Here is a 20966-nt window from a genome sequence, read left to right as displayed (position 1 = left end):
TACCTTTCTGAGCCTCAATTGCCTCATTTACAGATAGAGGATAAATGTTCTCTCTTGGTCCTAAGAGGAGGCAGTGAACAATGGGGCTCCATGCTAGAAAGACTTTGGTTTAATCACTGTTGCATCCTACATGCCCACTCTAGAGGGTTTGTTTTCAGAATTGAATGGGAAGCATGTAAAAGGCCCCTAGCTCCCAGCATTGCATGCCATCTGTGCTCAATAAAGGTCACTTCCCTTCTCCTGTGGGCAGAAGCAGAAGAGTAAGGTGGCCCGATTCCTTCCCAAGAACTTAAAAACTAAAATCATAATACAGGTACTCTGATGATTTCCAAGTAACAGATGAGGCAACTGAAGCACAGAGAGGGGAAGTGACTTGCCCAAGGTCACACAGCTAATAAGTGACAGAGCTGGGACTCAAACCCAGGCTTGCCTGACAGCAGATGCTCTGTTTTTTTCCCATTCTACCGTATTGATTGACAGGTTTTATTTCCTTCGCCTCACAGCCTAGAGGGGGAAGATAAAATATGTGTCTATTTTCAGGGATTCTAGAAATGTGTTACTACATCCTGCATGGGCCTGTGAAATACCAGTGCAGGTCGTAGCTAGCTGGATAGACAGGGCAAGTGTGAGCTCCCTGAAGTCCAGGCTTTTGCCTGTTCTGTTACTACATATTGTGAGTAGGACGGCCCTTTGGAGACTCCACGAGACCAGGCGAGGGGTGTCAGATGGTGGACGGTGACACTTTCACTCCTTCCTCTGGCAGGGCTTGCCTACTGCAGACACCTGTCCACTGTGAGGACCCACCTGTCAGCCCTGGTCAATCACATGATCGTGTCTCCAAACTTGCCCTGTGATGCTGGACACGGGCTGACGGCCGGGATCTGGGAGCAGTACCTTCAGGACAGCACAGTAAGGCTTGGCCTGGCTCGGCCTGTGATGGGGCAGGGACTGCTGGGGGAGGGGACAGACTTCTGGGGGCTGTCTTGTCATATGAGGAAGAGACTCACCTACTTGTGGGGACTCACAGATGGTGTGACATCCTTGTGTTCTATGTATCCAAACCGAAGGCCCCTTCCTCTTCTTAGGAGGAGACCCATTCTGCCCATGGGGGTGAAGATCAAGGAGGGTAGAAAATAACATATGTTCCCTGGAAGGAGTAAAGAATGAATCAGTCCGTAATCATTTATTGAGCATCAGCTGTATGCTCAGTCCTGCATGAAGTGCTGTCAAATCCCCAGCCAGAAGGAACTTAACAGTCCAGTTGCCTACTTAGAATGATGAGAGTCACCGAGTTAAAGGGAGGTGGCTGGACCAAGAAAACCCCACCACTGTTCAAAACTCTTCTCTCACCTCTGCCTTAAGGCTTGAGAATTCTTCCATCAGATATTTCATCTGGAGAGAGATTTATAAGATTTTCTTATTAGAATAAAAACATCCCTAGAGGGAAAATGTTTACGGGTGAAAAAAAGTTTCACAGTGAAATGATTGGGAAAGAAGATTAAACAGCTTTCTGTACCCTGCAGGACTTGTCAGAGCCTTGGCTGTGCCGATACACTTGTCCCACTCAGGAAACTGGGGGGAGTGTGGGAGAGCACATGGAACATTCCTTCAGATGTGTGTGGCCACAGGGACCTTTGTTGAAAAAGTACCTGCAGTGGCTGGTGGAAGGCAAAATCCACTTTGAGAAATCCTGGTTTATCTACTGCCAAGAGCAGGCATTTGGAGGAGATACCTGTGTCTTCCACGTGGGGTGAACCTAGTGACTGAGTCAGCTCAGTGCCTTTCCGCCTGTGCTCTGGGGAGGGCCAGGCCAGCGAGCACCTGAGTCAGATGGATGCTTTTACTTTTTTGCCAAAAAGAGTTGTTTTTCACAGTTATGGGAGGAATGCCTACTTCCTGTAACAATTCAAAGAATGAAGAACGCAGGGATCCAGAATATAACATTTTTTTTATTGAGTTATAGTCATTTTACAATGTTGTGTCAAATTCCAGTATAGAGCACAATTTTTCAGTTATACATGAACATACATACATTCATTGTCACATTCTCTTTCACTGTGAGCCACCACAAGATCCTGTATATATTTCCCTGTGCTACACAGTATAATCTTGTTTATTTATTCTACATTTTGAAATCCCAGTCTGTCCCTTCCCACACCCCGCCGCCCTGGCAACCACAAGTTTGTATTCTATGTCTATGAGTCTGTTTCTGTTTTGTATTTATTTATTTTTTTTTTAGAGTGCACATATGAGCGATCTCATACGGTATTTTTCTTTCTCTTTCGGGCTTACTTCACTTAGAATGACATTCTCCAGGAACATCCATGTTGCTGCAAATGGCGTTATGTTGTCGGTTTTTATGGCTGAATAGTATTCCATTGTATAAATATATCACCTCTTCTTTATCCAGTCATCTGTTGATATTTAGGCTGTTTCCATGTCTTGGCTATTGTAAATAGTGCTGCTATGAACATTGGGGTGCAGGTGTCTTTTTGAAGTAGGGTTCCTTCTGGATATATATGCCCAGGAGCGGGATTCCTGTGTCATATGGTAAGTCTATTCCTAGTCTTTTGAGGAATCTCCATACTGTTTTCCACAGTGGCTGCACCAAACTGCATTCCCACCAGCAGTGAAGGAGGGGTTCCCTTTTCTCCACAGCCTCTCCAGTATTTGTCATTTGTGGACTTTTGAATGATGGCCATTCTGACTGGTGTGAGGTGATACCTCATTGTAGTGTTGATTTGCATTTCTCTGATAATTAGTGATATTCAGAATATTTTTTTTTAAGTTTTTACTATCATCTCTCTGCTACAGCCCCCTGGTTCTGATCCCCTGAATTAATGAATACTATCAGTTTGGTGTAGACCCTGCTATACATTTCCTGAGCTGATACATCCACAAATCTCTCTATATATAGCTGAAACTCTTATTTAAAAAAAAAATAAAGTGACATTATATTTGTATTTTAAGTAACTAGCTTACTTTTATATCAAGGATGTCATTCAAATCTCTATGTGAATTGGGCCTGTTAGAACCTTAGCACCTCATATATGGGTGGACCATAATTTGTTCCAGTCTTCCTCTAATGATGGACACCTGGGCTCTTTTTCTTTTTTTTATTTCAAACAATGCTGCAGTCAACATCTTTATAAGCGTATACCTCTCTGTACTAGTTCTCTTATTTTGGGGATAGATTCCTAGAAATAAAATTGGTGTCCACTTTAAATTTAAATAGATACAGCAGCTTACTTTCTCGAAAGGTCACAGTGTTCAGAATCCCAGGTAGTCTGTGAGAGTGCACATTTCCTGAGGAATTCAAAAGATTTATAGTCTTCTGGGCTTCCCTCCGGCTCTACTGATCGAGCATCTCTAAGAGTGGAGCCTGAGAATGTATATTTTTTGAAAGTTCCCCAAATGCTCTTTGTGATCTCCCCAATTTGGGAGGCGCTATTGTAAGGGAAAATCGGTTAAAACAATAAATTAGTCAAAAATGAATAATTAGTATCTCACGTTCCAGCAACGCTTTCACAATCTGCTTGGTTGCGTTGTCGTGTCAGGGTGAACTGAGCTGCAGTAACGCATGGTCCCCACTACTCTAGTTGCTCGACACCATAGAGGGGATATTTCTTGCTCACTTAACGGTCCTGGGTGGGCATTCCTGGTGAGTGGGCACCTCTCCTCCCTCTGGAGGTTCACGGGTCTTTGTCTTGTGGCCCCACCATCCTCTGAGACCTTGTGGTCGTCTACTTCCAGCCAGCAGACGGGAAGTGCAGGGTGTGAAGGGAGTACACCAGCTTCCTCTAAGACCTGGCCTGGAAATGGCTTACATCGCTTCCTCTCACATCCCATTGGCCAGAACCCAATCACATGGCCACACCTACCTGCAAGGGAGGCTGGGAGATGGAGTCCCACTGTGGATTCCGGGAGAAGAGGACATGGATTTCTGATGAGGCATTAACAGCCTCAGCCCCAAATAGTTCTCTGGCTTTTAAACAGTGTTGACAAGGCTGTCTACACAATATGAATCAAAATCCCCAACAGGAACAAAATGGCTGGTTTTGCAACTGTGGTTGGGTACATTTAAGACTAGTGTTAAGATGTAAAATATGGTTTAAATTTTCGAATGTGAATTAAAGAGGTGGGAGGACACAGGACCCCAGTGCCCTTTGGAGTAGCCTTTGAGCAGTCATTGGCACTACACACACACACACACACACACACACACACACACAGATAGGACCTGCTGGTTCCTTGGCTCAACTGCTCAACTAACTGTAATTTCAAAGCCTTTGCCTGAAAATGAATTTTAAAAAAGAAAGAGGACAAATCTATTCCACAATACAGCAAACAGTTGCTAAATCATCTTAGTGTAAACAGAAGTTATTAGTGCTATGAAGAGCCAGCTGGAAATGATTCCTTTTTGGTTTAATTTTCATTTGGTTTAATTTAATTGTTTAGCTTTAAAACAATTTTCTTAGTGCCAAGTCAAGATTAATAACTCCAAGACAATATTAATAACTCCAAAACAATATTCCCAAATAAGCACAGTACAGAAAATTGGCTAAACATTAAGTAGAAATGTTCATTTATTATATTCTGGCCTTGTGGTTTTGTTTCTGTTTTTTTACAAAAATGGGGTCACCCTAGACCTATTCTGCATCTTGGTTTTTTTTTTTTCCACTTAACAATACACATTGAACATCTTTTTATGTAGGTTATCATAAATGCACCTCCCGCCCTTTTTACTCTCCATGTGGTATCTCCATGGAGAGATGCAGTGTTCCCCCGTTGGCGGGTAGTTGAGGGGTTCCCAGCGTCTTGCCTTTTTTGTATGATGCCAGGAGGCATATCCGGGGACTTGTGGCTTTGCTGGTTCACACCATGATCACTGAGGGCTAGATCTGAGAAGCCGAGCCTCTGGGTCACAGAGTCCATCCCCTGGTTTTCTGTTGACCAGATCTTTTGCTTCCTCCCCTCACTGTAGAGTTACGAGGAGCAGGAGCTGCTGCGTCTCATCTACTACGGGGGCATCCAGCCGGAGATCCGCAAAGCCGTGTGGCCCTTCCTCCTGGGCCACTACCAGTTCGGGATGACAGAAACAGAGAGGAAGGAGGTTGGTTACCCGTGATGGGCAGTGGGGTGTTTGGCAACAAAAAGGAGCAGATGCTGTGGGGCTAAGGGAGCTCTGGTCCCCTGGTGGACCAGGGTGGGGTGGGGAGATGTCGGGGAGCCAGGAAGCTTGAGAGCAGTGCTGTGCAGTAGAAATACAACACAAGCCCCAGATGTCATCTTTTTTTTTTCTTTTTTTTGTTTTTGTTTTTGTTTTTTTCTGATGAGGAGAGGTAATTAGGTTTACTTATTTATTTTGATGGAGGTACTAGGGGTTGAACCCAGGACGTCATGCATGCTAAGCACGTGCTCTACCACTGAGCTATACCCTCCCCCCACAAAAAAATGTCATTTTTTAATAAATTTTATTTTGAGATAGTGATAGATTCACCTGCAGGTGTAAGAAATAATGCAGAGACATCTCATGTGTCCTTTATTCAGTTTCCCTCAATGGTAACTTCTTACAAAACCTTAACGTAATATCACAGTTAGGATACTGACATTAACATATTGGCAATATAGCTGTCTTCATTATTTTTAAATTAAAGTTTTAAATTAAAAATTTAAAATAAATAATATAATTAATTAATACTAGTAATAATAAAATAAATAATAAAATTCTAAATTAAAGCATATTTTATTGCATTTCTTTTTTGTTGTTCATAATAAATGTGTCTATATTTTTAATTGAGATATGGTTGATTTGCAATATTATATTTACAATTATGTGTTATATTATATATAATTATAAATACTATATTCGTTTCACCCGGTTTCCCCAAATTGAAACATCTTGTAGAACCATTTAGTGTGTTATCAAAACCAGCACGTTAACCTTGGTACAGCACAACTAGTTAGACTACAGACCTTACCAGGGTTTCATTATTTTTTGCAACCTCTTGTGTGTCTGTGTGTGTTTCTATGTTATTTCATCAGGGTGAAATTAATTTTAATAACATATTTTACTTAACCCAGTATATTCAATATATGACCACTTCTGCTTGTAATCAAAATAAAAATTATGACTGAGATATCTTACATTCTTTTATTTATACTAAGTTTTCAAAACCTGGGGACATTTTACACTCAGAGAGTCTGTGCTATTATTTACTAAATGTATGTCTTTAAATTGACTCACCTGAAAATCTATGTAACTTAATTTAAAAGGTGTTTTATATCTCTGCCATCAGTGGAAAACCAAGATGACTTGCCATCATCGAAGGAAACGATAAAAATAAAAAGAATGATAAATGATCATTTATCATAAACGTTGATAAACAACAAAATGAGGTAATTCAGTTCTGCCTAGATGTCAGAGCCTGCCTGAAGCCTCGCTCTCTGTTAAGAAGGGAGATTATAAAGTATTAAGGATGTTTTAAAGACACAGTCGCACCAGACTGGCCTTCCTCGTCGTCAGAAAAGTTGAAGGAGGGTTGAAAATGGAGACTTTCTCGTGCTGATGAGGCTGTGCTGTGAACTGTCCAAAATCATCGCAGTACCAGCGTGAGAATCCAGTGTGGCAGGCCCCGTGCTTGGGACTGGGGACCCAGAGGTGCATTCGATGAGGTCTCTGCCAGTTTGGGGGGGCTTTGTGCAAAATCAGATGGAGGCAAACTCGGGGGCTGTAAGAGCACAGAGCACCTCCACCAGGCAGAAGGCGCCCCGAACTCTTTAAAGGGATTGCTTTGCAGGCAAGGGGAGTGAGGAAGGGTCTCTAGGGAGAGGAGAAACCTGCATGATGCGACGTGTGTGTCTGTGTGCGGAGCGGTGGAGGGGCAGACGGTGCGGACGTGGACAGCTGGGACAGACGGGACGAGGTGGGTGGGGGCGGTGGTGAGAGGTGGGGCTGGAGAGGAAACTGCTGAGTGGGAGACGGGCAGGAGGGGCCAGGCTGGGACAAGCAGGCACAGAAAGGCCATCTGGGTGAGGGGTCCTGGAAGCCCGGCCTAGGGAGGCGGTGGGAATGGAGAAGTGGCCTTGGATGACTCTTTAGAAGTCTGTTGGGAAGGAGCTCCCTGTGACGGGCTTGGGCAGGGTGCTCCCGGAGCCTCTCTCTGGAAGCCCTGAATAGCTAAATGGTTCCTCTCCCATCCCAACCCTGACACGGCGCAGGCTCCCTGCCTTCCCACTTCCTGCGCCTCCACACCCTTTCATCTCATGCCCAGAGGTCTGGCAGATTCATAACCTCAGTTCCCTGGGCTGTGCAACACAGAAACGAAGCAAGCTCCCCTCTTGTTTGCTGAAATCCCACAAGGAAAACCCTCGAAATCTGTGGCCTTTCCCTAAAGCCATTGCTGTAATTAAAAGACGGGGTCATTTTTGTTATCTTTGTGTTCTCGGCACCTGCCCCCTTGCTGGGCATGTGGGGGGCCCTTGGTAAGGGTGTTGAGTGACTGGAGGGATGGACAGGTGGGGCATCTCACTCCTCTTGTATTTCATACACCTAGATTGGTGCCAGCACATAGTAGGTACTTACCAAATTAAATGACCAAGTGAATGAATGAATGAGGAAAGAGGAAAAGAAGGGAATACAGAAGGAGAAAAACAGTCTTGTCACTCTATCCTCAAGGCTTTGTACCCTGCCTGGCACAGAGCAGGCTTTCAGTACATACTTGAATAAATGAATGAATGAATGAATAAAAGAAGGAAGATAGGAAGGAGGGGAAAATTGAAAGAATTTGCCTTGCTCACGTTTGTGTATCCTGGCACATAGTAGGTGCTCAGGGACCCATGGACGTTAACTACTCCATGAATGTTGGGTGTTTCCAGGGCCCAGGGGCCTGAGTCAGAGCCACCCTCTTCTGAGTTGGGTTGGTTCTGCCCTGGGGTCCCAGTGTTTCCAGTGACCTTTGTATCTGCCCTGACAGGTGGACGAGCAGATTCATGCCTGCTATGCACAGACCATGTCCGAGTGGCTGGGCTGCGAGGCAATTGTGCGGCAGAGGGAGCGGGAGTCCCACGCGGCTGCCCTGGCCAAGTGCTCATCGGGGGCCAGTCTGGACAGCCACCTGCACCGGCTGATGCACCGGGACTCCACCATCAGCAACGAGGTGATGGGCAGCTAACATCAGGGAGCCGGGGGTGGGGCAGGGGGCGGGGAAGGAGTGCGTCTGCTCCGTCGGGCTGTTGTAGGAATGGAGAGGGCTGGGTGTCTAGGGCCTTGGGACAGAGTCTCCCCCCTGGGTTTTGAGTGGAAGATCACTTTGGAGTCAGACAGACCTGAGTTCAAACTCCAGCCCCTTCATTTCTTAGCTCTGGGGCTCAGGCAAACACCTTTACTTCTGGGCCTCAGTTTCCTTATCTGTGAAATGGGAATGATCGTTTGTAGAGGGAAGATTTGTGTGCAACTCAAATGAGATAATATGTATAAAGCGCCCAGCACAGTGTGAGACTTTCATTTATTCAACAAATACTGTTGAGTACCTACTGTGTGCCAGGTACTGTCAACAATGTCCTGGAGTGTGGGGAATATTCAGTGACCAGGTCAGAGATATCTGTCCTGATAGAATCTCCACTTTAACAGCCCAAAGTAGGAGTTGAAAAGGAAGTCAATTCCCTTTACCAGTGATGTCTCAGTCATCAATTGCCACACTAATGCTGCATAACAAACAACCCCCAAAAGCTAGTGACATCCGACAATAAACATCTAGTTTTCCTTATGAGTCTGTGAGTCAGTGAGGCAGTTCTGCTCCAAACAGGGCTGGTCAGCTACAAGATTTGTTGATCTTCATTGGACTCTCACATGTCTGGGGTGACTCAGCCTGGCTCCTCATGTCTTATTGTCCAGCAGGCTTGCCTGGCCATGTTTTTGCAGTGAAAGCAGCCCCCAGAAAGAGAAAGCAGAAATGCACAAGCATGTTTTAAGTGTCTGCCTGGTCGAGTTTCCCAACATCCCATTGGCCAAAGCAAGTCACATGACCAAGCCTAGCCTCAGAGTCAACAGAGACTAGACGTTAAAGGGCAAAAAGCAAGTCTACAGAGAGGAAGTAAAACGTGGGCATTCATACAACCAGTACTTGGAGTTGAACGAAGGTACTGGCTAGAAGTCTCAAGTGCAGAGCAGTTAAAAGTGGGGTTCTCTGGTTGCAGAGGTTGGGGGTGGGATGGAGGTCCAGTGGCTGCTGTGGCCCCAGGGAGCAGGGAGCGAGTCCCCCCCACCCACTTTTATTTGACAGATGGGAAGCTGAGGCCCTGAGAGGGGACTTGCCCGAGTCAGAAATAGAGATAAGACCTCATTTGCTGGCTCCCAGCCCAGCAGTCCTTCCTGAGCTCAGTGCCGGGGAGGGCCCCCTGAGCCTGGATGCAGCCTCACCTGCACTCCCTCCTGCCCCTTTTGCTTTCAGTCCTCCCAGAGCTGCAGCTCAGGCCGTCAGAACATCCGCCTGCAGAGTGACTCCAGCAGCAGCACACAGGTGACCTTCTGGAGGCCCCTCCCCCTCCCCCATCCCCTCCCTCCAACCTGGAATAATGGGATTGGATGACCCTCCTCTGCACTTATGGTTTATTTGTTTTAGCTTTTTATGCTAGCATTCAAAATTGAAGTTTTAGAAACAACACAAGTAATGCATGAATCTATTCTGTCTATTAAAAAAATTTAAAAGGCCGGTGGGGATAGCTCAGTGGTGGAGCGCACGCTTAGCATGCACAAGGTCCTGGGTTCAATCCCCAGTGCCTCCATTAAAAAAAAAAAAAGGACAAAATTAAAATATTACAGAGAAAACTAAATTTGGCTTTGACCATCTACAATCCCCACATGCCCTCTTTAGAAGTAACATTGCTATCATCAATTTTCTGTGTGTCCTTCCAGACCCTTCTGTCTGCCTTCACATACACAGAAATACGTAGGCAATATGCAAATGATAGTTGCCATGTTTAGTAGTTTTTTAAAATTTCTAAATAAATGCCATCAGATGTGTTCAATAACCTTGCATTTCATTCAAAAAAATTAACTCATTTTCACTCAATATTAAAGAAAAAAGCAAAGTGAAAAAAGTGCATTGTATAAACAAAGGAAATATTAATATACATATATATTTACATCTATTTTCTAAAACAATGGGGGGATAAACCAGAAACTGATTGAAATGGTTACCTAAGAGGGGATGGGACACAAGGAAAGAGGCTCCATTTCCCTGAATAGACTTTGTTTTCTAGTTTTGACTTTGGAGCTAGGTAAGGTTTTTTTACATGATTTAAAGCAGTTTCATTGAAAAGTATTTTTTTAAAACCAGAAACACAGGAAATTAACCGTAAATCAACTTGCTGACGTGACCACACAGAAGAAATATTTCAAGTGATCTTGGGACGTGACCTTGTTCAGTTTGTGCTTGATGGAATACAGCCTAGAGACACACACACAAAAAAAACCCCACAAATAAATCTTGAATATGTATCCTGGATGGAGACTTTTCCACGATACTTCATTTGCATCTAACTGGTTTTGAAAACAGATCCATCGTCGTCAACCCCGTGGATGCTTTTTTAGCCTGTTCCTTGTGTCGTTAACTAATGGTTTGAAAAATCACGTGCAGCAGGGAGGGTGTAGGTCAAGCAGCAGAGCACATGCTTAGCATGCATGAGGTCCTGGGTTCAGTCCCCAGTACCGCTAAAAATGAATTAATTTAATTACCTCCCCCAGCCAAAAAAAAACCCACGTGCACATGATTTGGTAAGATGAAAGGTTTTCTTTCCCCTCTTCAGTTCCCTAATGCCCCTTCCTCAAAGTCAACTACGGTGCTCCTTTATTTCTTTCCGGATTATTCTCTGCCTGTGCGTGCATAGAGAACACTTATTTTTCACAAATGGGAGCATATATCATACCGTGTTCTGCCACCCTTTTTACTGACTGCGTAGGGTTCCACTGCACGCTTGTTCCGTGTTTGAACCAATCCCCTGTTGATGGATAGTTAGGTTGCTGTTGGCAGCAGCACCTCAGTGGACATCCTAGTCCATCTGTCTCTGTGCACCTGGTCTGCAGGTCTTTGAGTCTGTGGACGAGGTGGAGCAAGTGGAGGCAGAAGGCAGACTGGAGGAAAAACAGCCCAAGATCCCCAATGGGAACCTGGTAAATGGGACGTGTTCCCCAGACTCCGGCCATCCTTCCTCCCACAACTTCTCCTCGGGCCTCTCGGAGCACTCGGAACCCAGCCTGAGCACAGAAGACAGCGTCATGGATGCCCAGAGACATGCCCCCCTGGTGCTGCGACCCAGGGGCAGCAGCGTGGATGACGGGCAGAGCAGCGAGGCCACCACTTCCAGGGACGAGGTCCCCCGTGAGGAGCTGGCCGTGCAGGACAGCCTGGAGAGCGACCTCCTCGCCAACGAGAGCATGGACGAGTTCATGTCCATCCCTGGCAGCATGGACATGCCTCTGCCCGAAAAGGAGGGCACCGGGATGGAGGGCTGGAGGGGCAGCGAGGCGGAGAAGCACAGCCAGGTGGACAGTGAGGACAACCTCTCAGAGGAGCCCGAGATGGAAAGTCTCTTCCCTGCCCTGGCTTCTCTGGCTGTGACCACATCTGCTAACAACGAGGCGTCCCCCGTGTCTTCCAGTGGTGTCACCTACTCCGTAAGTCACCAGGATTTTTCTCCACTCAGTTCTCTGCAGCCGAGGGAGGGTGGGAGTGTCCCACAAGCCTCAGTTATCCAGAACGACCTCTGGTTCATTGCATTTTCCCCATGATGGAGGAGTCACTGTAGAGTCCTCCATGATTTGGGAGAGAAGATGATGTAATACTTGAAGAACGCAGGCTTTGCAGTCAAATAGTACTAGGTTCAAATCCCAGCTTAGGCACATCACTTTATCTTTCTGAGCCTCATTTTCCCTATCTGTCTAGTACCTTCCTTCCTGAGTTGTCTTCAGAATTAGTGAGTCAGATCCTCTGTGCTTGGCCCATGGTGATTCGTTAATCAGTAGCAGTCTTGACCATGAGCATCTTGATTGACACTCAGGTCCAGTCTCTTTTAAAATTGGAGTTTGCTTTTTTTTTCCAAAAAGCCCAAAGCAAAGGACATCAGCCGAAAGGGAGGTTTTCCGAGCCAGGCGTTGTAGATCCATTTTCTTTTAAAGAACTTACTATTTCTATCCCAGTTTCAAGAGTCAAACACTCAGGCAAGGCTGGATCCAAACACTTCTTTTTCTGTTTTGAGGCTCGTGGTTTGTTGGACTTTATAATGTGCATGTGGATCTATTTTGTTCTGCAAAATTCTCTTCTGTTGTACATTCAACTGTTGCTACTTCCCAAATATTTCATCTCCTTCTGTGGGTCTGATTAAATGCTTGCTAAGCGTTCTCACGCTATTTTCCGTGTATATTACTTCTCTTTCATTTTATCATCTCTTCGTCCTTCTGTGACTAAATCCTGGATGGTTTCTTTAGATCCCTTTTCAGTTCACTAATTCTTTTTTCCGTAGTGTCTGTGTCTACTTTTCTGGCTCTAGTGACTTTTTAAAAATTTTTATTTTTTAAAAATATTTTATTGTATTATTTATTTTATTTTGGTGGGGGGGAGGTAATTAGGTTTATTTATTTTTAGAGGAGGTTCTGGGGACTGAACCCAGGACCTTGTGCATGCTAAACATACTCTCTACCACTTGAGCTACACCTTCTCCCTCTAGTGACTTTTTGATCTGCTTTTTTTAAGTTTTATTTGGCTTATTTGCACATCTGCTATAAAATATGCTTGATTATTTTAGTCTCTTGCACTCTATTATTATTTTTCATCTCTTTTTAAAATTTCTTTTAAAATGTTAGACATACTTATTTTATATTCTGTTCCTGATCATTCTAATACCTGAAGCCCTCCTGGGTCTGATTCGATTGTCTGGTGTATATGCTGGCTGTCACTCATGGTGCCTTTTTTTTCTCTGGGTGTTTTATGATTTTTGAACATGAGCTCAGATTGCTTAGAACTTCTTCTGTTGCATTATTCGAGGCCTGGGTGGAAGGTGGATTCCTCAAGAGACGATTTGCTTTTTCTTCTTCCTTGTACTCAGGGGAATACCAACCTGAAGACACTTTCATCTAAATTCTCTGCTCTTCCAGATCACCCATGTGGTGAGAATTTGAGTTATACATAAGTTATAAGCCTGATTTGAGGCTGTTAATTATTCAGAGAGGTATCTTATACACTTAATTTAGCACCTATGTTTAAGATAGACAGTTGTCCTTGAGACCCCACGATGCTGGTAGGTTTTTTTCTGCTTTTCTCTTACTGGGGTGTGGCTTTGTGGAGGTCCTTCCTTAAAGTGGGGAGGTCTCTTAGATTTCTTACCCAGGAGAAGCCACAACACTGCAAAGCCCCAGCTTAAATTTTCCCTAATTGGCAGCGTCCCTCAAGGCAAAAGCCAGCTTTGGAATTTTCTTGCCTTGCTGGGTTAACTTTTGACCTTTTAAGTGTTTTTTTTTTTTTCCTTGCAATAGCATTCGTTGAACCATTTCATCAGGATTGTTGGGTCAGGGCATCAGGCCCAGCAATTGCCAGAGCAGGGCTTCTGTTCAAGCTTCCCACTCTTCTTACTCAGTTTTCAGTGGGGAGGGTTGCGCCTCCAGCTACAGCTGTAACTCTCTTCTTGTTTCTTCATCTGTAAAATGGGGGTAATAATTCCATACACCTCATAGGACTGTTTTGTTTTATAAAGGAAAAAAAGAAAAAATTTTTCTCATACAAAGTGAAAGAGGCTTTCTTGGGAAACAACAACAAAGTCAAACACCTGACCGCTCGAGGTAGAGGAAGGTTTTTTTCATTGACAGCAGGAGAGGGTTAGGAGGAAGAGAGAGACTGTCTGGAGGATTACATCGCTGGGGTGCCATGTTCTTTTCCTCTTCCCCTGCGGGTGTGCAGCCGGAGCTGCTGGACCTGTACACGGTGAACCTGCACCGCATCGAGAAGGACGTGCAGAGGTGTGACCGCAACTACTGGTACTTCACGCCCGCCAACCTGGAGAAGCTACGGAACGTCATGTGCAGGTGGCTGGGGCGCGGGGATGGAGCCGTAGGGGGTCCGGAAGGGGTGGCAGAGGGGCGGGCTACAGGGAGCCCAGTTAGAACCGCACTCTCTGCGGCTGGCACCACGCCCAGCTCAAATCTTATTCCAGCCTACCCCGACAACAGTGTAACAATCATGGTCATGATAATCAGAGAGAACACTTATTAAGCGCCTGCTGTATACCAGGCACTATCTTGAGCCCTTCGCTAACATCGTTTCAGTCGATCCCCAGAACAAGCCTATGAAGTAAGTGTTATCCCCTTTTACAGGTGAGGAAATGGAGGCTCAGGGGGGTACCGCCTTGCTCCACATCCCCCGGGGGGACAGTGGCTGAACAAGGACCCCCCTCTCTCTCTCTCTGGGGCTCTAGAATCTGTGCTGTATTTCTCTTAAGCAAAGATCTGGGGCTACTTATTACTTTTCATTAAATATTAACTATTTTATTTCTTAAAATATGGAAGGAACCCATGCTTAGTAAAAACCTGAATCAACTAAGGAAATCAGACGTTCATAAGGTGTAAAGGGAAACTTCTCCGTCCATATCCAGCCATCAGTGCCACTCACCTAGAATTGCTGCTCACAATTTAGTGATATCCTCCCGAGCCGTATATATGCTATATATACATATACAGTAGATACTATATTAAATAATATGTATTATACTATATAATATATAGTATATAACTATGCTTTATATATTATATCATTAGATAAATATATAACATATAATTCTACAGAATATGTAGTATATGAATAGACACATGTTAATGTATTAATATTTCTTTAAATATTAATACTTAATGTACTATATTATGCCATATAATATATAGTATAAAATTTACTTTATATATAGTATATAATTATAAATATATAGCATATAATTATACTACATAATATATAGTTAATACTGTGTAATACATAGCATAGGATAATATGAATGCACATGTGTTTTAATTTTTAAAAAATTTTTACCTATATGGGATTATACTATAAACTATTTTTGTACAACTTGCTTTTTACACTCGACTATACTACGTCCTGGATGCAAACTGCTACAACAGCCCATGGGCCAAATGCGGCCCACCACTTGCTTTTGTAAATAAAGTCTGTTTAGAACTCAGCCCTTGCCATATTTACATATTATCTGTGATAGCTTCTGCAGAGTTAAATAACTGAGAACCTATGGCCTACAAAGCTGAAAAATAATTGTTATCTGGACCTCTTAGAAAAGGTTTGACAAGCCTTGCTCCAACTCATTTTTATTAATAAACACCACCTCTTTTTTTTTATTTCTTTATTTTTTTTTGGTGGGGGAGGTAATTAGGTTTATTTATTTATTTACTATTTTTAGAGGAGGTGCTGGGGATTGAACCTGGGACCTCATGCTTGCTAAGCATGCGCTCTACTACTTGAGCTATACCTCCCCCAATAAACACCACCTCTTAACTATTCTGCTCTATAGTCTCCCAAGCAGTTACTGCCACTTAAAATTTAGTTGAGGAAATAACAAATGTAATTAACTTTAATATAGTATGCTACCTTAACATTAAAAAGTGCTGAAGGAGAAGGAAGGATAGGCTGACTTTTACCTCATTGTGGCCCCAGGAGAAATCGTGGAAGGCCTCATAGAGGTGGTGAGTCAAAATGGATTTCGGGGGAATGAGGAGACACTGAAGAAATCATTTAGCATCGAAGTTAAGAGCACATACACTGGAGTGAGGCCACCAGGGTTCAAATCCTGTCTCAACCATTTATTATTAGGTTAACGACTTGGTTAATTCTCTGTGCCTCATTCTCCTTCTCTGTGAAATGGGATGACAATGGTAACTTTTTCATATTATTATTTTGAGAATTGAATGATGCAATACATGTATAGCGGACTGAGCATACAGTAAATGCTCAGTAAATATTAGTTGTTATTATTAACAGGCAGATGGGAATTCCAGACAGAGGGAACTGCTGGGACAAAAGCACAGAGGCATGAATGTGTGCTTTATTTGTACAAAGGTAAATCCCTCAGTGTGGCTGGAAGGGAGGAAGTCCTGGGAAGTGACGGGTGAGACTGTGAAGATGGATTGGGAGGAAACTATGAACACTTTGCACCCCCAGCAAAGGAGTTAAGACATTATCCTGTGACACAGTGGGGAGCCTGTGAAGGTTTTTGAGCATGCAGTGGGCTCCTTGAGCTGAGCTTTAGGAAGGTCATCCTGGTGACTGAGCACAGGATGCTTGAAGAGAGCGAGACTGGGGTTGGGGATGCAGGCAAGAGGTTGAGGGAGTGGTCCAGGTAAGAGATGGGGGAACCAAACCAGGGTGGAGGTATAGGAGTGGGTCAGAGAGGCAGATTGTGGGTGCCATCACGGGCATTGTGTGTCTCTCTTGTAGCTACATCTGGCAGCACATAGAGATCGGCTACGTCCAGGGTATGTGTGACCTCCTGGCTCCACTGCTGGTCATTCTGGATGACGGTGAGTGTATCCTCCCCACCCCAGGACTCAGGATGCAGCTTCCTTCTCACTACAGAGAAGAAGGGTTAACCCTGCTTTGTGATTCCATGGAATGGGTCAGCGCAGGTGCTCAGGAGACCTGTCAAGTAAACAAACCAAGGTTCTAGCGAAGTAAAAAGTCCTCTTGTTCCGTGTTGGCCACTTACTTGCAGGTGCCCAACACCCAGCCAGGCTTTTGCTGGTCACTGACTGTATAAACGTGAATGAGAACAAAGGGAAACCCAGACCCAGATGGCTTCACTGGTGAATTCTACCAAATGCTTAAAGAAGAGTGAATACCAATACTTCACAAACTCTTCCCAAAAACAGAACAGGAGGGAACACTTCCCAACTCATTTTATGAGGCCAGTTCTTACCTGAGGCCCCACTGCTACCCTGATACCAATACCAGACAAAAACATCACAAGAAAACGACAGGCCAATATACTTCATGAAATAAAAGGCAAAAACCTTCAACAGTTGTTGACCAAAGACCCCGTATTGTATGATTTCATTTGTATGAAATGTCCAGAAGAGGCAAATCAATAGAGACAGAAAATAGATTAGTGGTTGACAGGAACGGAGCAGGAGAGGGAAATGCGGTGATGACTGTCGATGTATATAGGGTGTCTTTGGGGGGTGATGGAAATGTTCTGAAATTAGGGATGAGGGTTGACAGTTGTGAATATACTGAAGCCACTGAATTACACTCTTGAAAGGGTGAATTTTATGGTACGTAAACCTCAGTAAGGCTGTTTAAAAATGGAGAGTGTAACTCGCTCCTCTTTAGGACTGAGCATAGTGACTTCCTTCCAAAAAGTTCTGTGTAGAAAGAGGTGGAAGATGAGAGAGAAACTATACAGTGGAGAAAACCCTGAAAACTTTGCCTTCACCTGGGTGACCAAGACCGCCGTTCATGCTGATCCCGTTTTCCCTTAATACGATGTGGTTAACATGGCACATTCCTTATGCGGTCTTTCTCATAATAACCCATAATTCCAATCTTACTGTGAGAAAAGCGTCAGACGCATTCCAGTAGGGAGTCCCCGTAGAATACCTGACGAGTACGCTTCACAACTGTCAAGGTCATCAGAAAAAGGAAGTGTGAGACACCGCCATGGCCAAGAGGGGCCTGTGGAGACAAGGCCACTGTATGTCATGTAGTCCTTGGATGGGTGCTTGGAACAGAAAAAGGACATTAGGTTAAAAAAAAAAACCCACGGACTTGAGTTAATAACGCATCATCATGTGTCATTAATTGTAACACATGCATGTACTATTGGACGATGTTAGTAATGGGGGAAACTGGGTGGGGGGCATATGGAAACCCTCTCTGTTCTCATCTCAATTTTTCTGTGTATCTAACCTGTTCTGAAACATAAAATTTTAAAAAATAAATAAATGAGATTCTACTGTGCCTTGGGAAACCTTTCCATGACCTTCCTCAAAGTTGGTAGGTGCTAACAGAAAAAAAAAAAAAAGGTACTGTTTTTAAATAAATTCTTTAAACAGAGTTGAACAATATAGAACAGATTTTTTTTAATTACAGGACTTCTCAGAGCCTTTTTTAAATGAATATATGCAGTGGCTCCCTTCGCAGCATTTCCCAGTGTTATTTGACCCTTTCTTGGCATAATGCTTGCAAACACCCTTCCAATATTCACAACTGCTATTTAAATACAGTGGTTCTCAGACTTGAGAATTTCATGAACTCTGTAGAATATTTTTTTTTAAGTTTAGGACCAAACACTGTCAAATTTTTATTATAGCAAACAGGGATCTTTAAAACTGAGCATTTGCTGTCACCATTGTTTCCTAAAAGAAAAGATATTTCAATATGTCTAAGGTGGGAAGTCTGTAATTAATTATTTTTTTCTTCAAGGGTGCGTTCCCAAGAGCAGGTTTTTTTTTAATTTTTGTTGACTTTATTACTTTTTTTAGGGAGGAGAGAATTAGGTTTATTTATTTATATTTATTTATTTTTAACAGAGAAGCTGGAGATTGAACCCAGGACCTTGTGCATGCTAAGCACGCCCTTTACTACTGAGCTATATCCCATCCCTCTGTGATTAATTTAAGACTGGAGTGCATTCCCTGAAATGGTATACACAGGAACGCCATCGTCCGTATGTTTCTCATTTGGCCCTGGACTTCGTGAACCAGCCCGGGGCCTCCGCCCATCACTTTGGGACCTCCGGTCCCTTGGGCAGTGGCAGAGTTGACTGTTTCTCCTGTGCTCTTTCCCCAGAGGCCCTCGCCTTCAGCTGCTTCACGGAGCTCATGAAGAGGATGAACCAGAACTTCCCCCACGGAGGGGCCATGGACACACACTTTGCCAACATGAGGTCGCTAATCCAGGTATGACCTTGTCCGATTCAATAATGTAACTTACTCCAGGTCTGCCCAATGGACCTCAAGTCAGCCTAATGGCCATACCTAGTTTACCTGGACTCAGTAACTCAATCCTACTTAACTCAGTGCAACCCAATTCAGCCCAGTTGAGTGAAACTAAAAAACTCAATTCATCTCAAGCTTCACTCAGCAACTCAAGTCCACTCCACTAGATTCATTCTCAGTGAGTGTTTACTTGGTCCAGACAGTGTGGCTACCATGATGAACAAGACATGACCCTCACCCTTAACAGGATGTTTGATTGTATTGGTCCTTTTCTGCAAAGAAATGTTTGAGTATATTTCTCTCTCTCTCTCTCTGTCTCACACACACACACACACACACACACACACACACACACACACACACAGAGCTTTATGGAGGCAAATTCACATACCATAAAATTCACCCCTTCATAATGGTCAATTCACTGGCTTTTGGAATATTCACAGTTGTGAAATCATTATCACTAATTTCAGAACATTTTCATCACTCCAAAAAGAAACCCCACACTCATTTCCTCTCGTGAGCCCTGGAAACCACTAATCTACTTTCTGCTCTGTAGATTTCCCTGTTCTGGACATGTCGTATAGATGGAGTCACACCACATGTGGCCGCTTGAGTCTTTCATGTAGCATCATGTTTTCCAGGTCCATCGGCGTTGTAGCTCGTATCAGCACGTCATTCGTTTTTATTGCCAAATACTCCGTTGCCTGGATAGACCCCATTTTGTTTATCCGTTCATCTGTAGATGGACATTTGGGTTGTTTCCACTTTGCTCTGAGTAATGCTGTTGTGCACATTCACGTGCAAGTTTTTACGTGAACGTAGGTTTTCACTTCCCTTAGGGCTACACCGAGGGGTGGAATTGCAGCTGCACCATTTTACCTTCCCACCCGCCACGTACAGGTGTTCCAGTCTCTCTACTTCCCCACCAGCACTTTGCCATGTTTATCATAGCCATCCGACTGGATGTGGAGTGGTACCTCACCATGGTTTTGGTTTGCATTTGCCTCATCACTAACGACGGTCAGCCTCTCTCATATGCTCATTGGCTATTTGCTTATCTTTAGAGAAGTGTCTGGGTCAGGTTGAGCTCGGTTGATTTGCACTTCAAATCCTTTTGCCCACTTTTAAACCCCACCTGGTTGTTAAGGGCTGGGTGTTATCCGGTATGGGGATACAGCACCGTTTATCCAGCTGTTCCCTCTGGTCCAGCCTTTTCCCAGAAGGCGGATGCCTCTCTTGCCTTCCTCTGACAGATCCTGGACTCAGAGCTCTTTGAGCTGATGCATCAGAATGGGGACTACACTCACTTCTACTTCTGCTACCGCTGGTTCCTGCTGGATTTCAAGCGAGGTACAGACTTCAAACTGGGACCTTGTTCCCAGACTCTTGGTAGCAGAACCTCAGGGGAAAAGATACCACGGACGTGAGGCGGGGGGTGTTGGAACAAAGCCCGAGGAAGAGAGTAACACCCATTTGTTGAGTTCTGCCTATCGGTTCACCTACCTTATCATGCAGAGATGCCCTGTGGTAGATGGTGTTCCAATCCCTATTCTACAGGGAGTGAAACGAAGGCTGAGAAGAATTAAATTCAGAGCTAGGCATAGTAGAGCCAGGATCTGAGCCCCCTGCTGCCTGCCTAAACCCAGTTCCCTTTCATTCTATTAAGCTGAGCACTGGGGACCAGGAACTCTGAAATCCACAGACCATCTTTCACACATGACTTGGAAACGATATCTAAACACTGCATTACTATCACGTGAATTTGGGGTGATGCTACTAATAATATCTAACCTGTGTGGAGGTGTTCATTAAGTGCCAGGCACTGTACTGAGCCATTTGTACGTACCATGTCTTCAGTTCTTTATTCCCATTGCCATGAGGAAAGAGAGGCTCATGGAGGGGAGGGGACTAGCCCGAGGTCACCGTGCTAGTGAGTGATGGAGCCAGGATGCAGACTGAGTTTATCGAGCATAGGGAGCCTTGC

General features: G+C 44.3%; 1 protein-coding gene across 1 annotated transcript in view; it reads left to right on the top strand.

Moving 5' to 3' along the window:
* Nucleotides 1–20966, top strand: part of SGSM1 (small G protein signaling modulator 1) — a 73138-nt gene that overhangs the window by 47374 nt on the left and 4798 nt on the right. Inside the window, exons 17-25 of the mRNA XM_032471216.1 lie at nt 764–909; nt 4985–5113; nt 7977–8159; nt 9453–9521; nt 11087–11677; nt 13953–14077; nt 16482–16564; nt 18831–18940; nt 20236–20332. Of these exons, the coding sequence (XP_032327107.1) occupies nt 764–909; nt 4985–5113; nt 7977–8159; nt 9453–9521; nt 11087–11677; nt 13953–14077; nt 16482–16564; nt 18831–18940; nt 20236–20332 (1533 nt within the window). The remainder of the gene's footprint in view (nt 1–763; nt 910–4984; nt 5114–7976; nt 8160–9452; nt 9522–11086; nt 11678–13952; nt 14078–16481; nt 16565–18830; nt 18941–20235; nt 20333–20966) is intronic.

This window comes from Camelus ferus, chromosome 32 (assembly GCF_009834535.1).
Source record: "Camelus ferus isolate YT-003-E chromosome 32, BCGSAC_Cfer_1.0, whole genome shotgun sequence".
Lineage (NCBI taxonomy): Eukaryota > Metazoa > Chordata > Mammalia > Artiodactyla > Camelidae > Camelus > Camelus ferus.
This window is presented reverse-complemented; position numbering and strand designations above follow the sequence as displayed.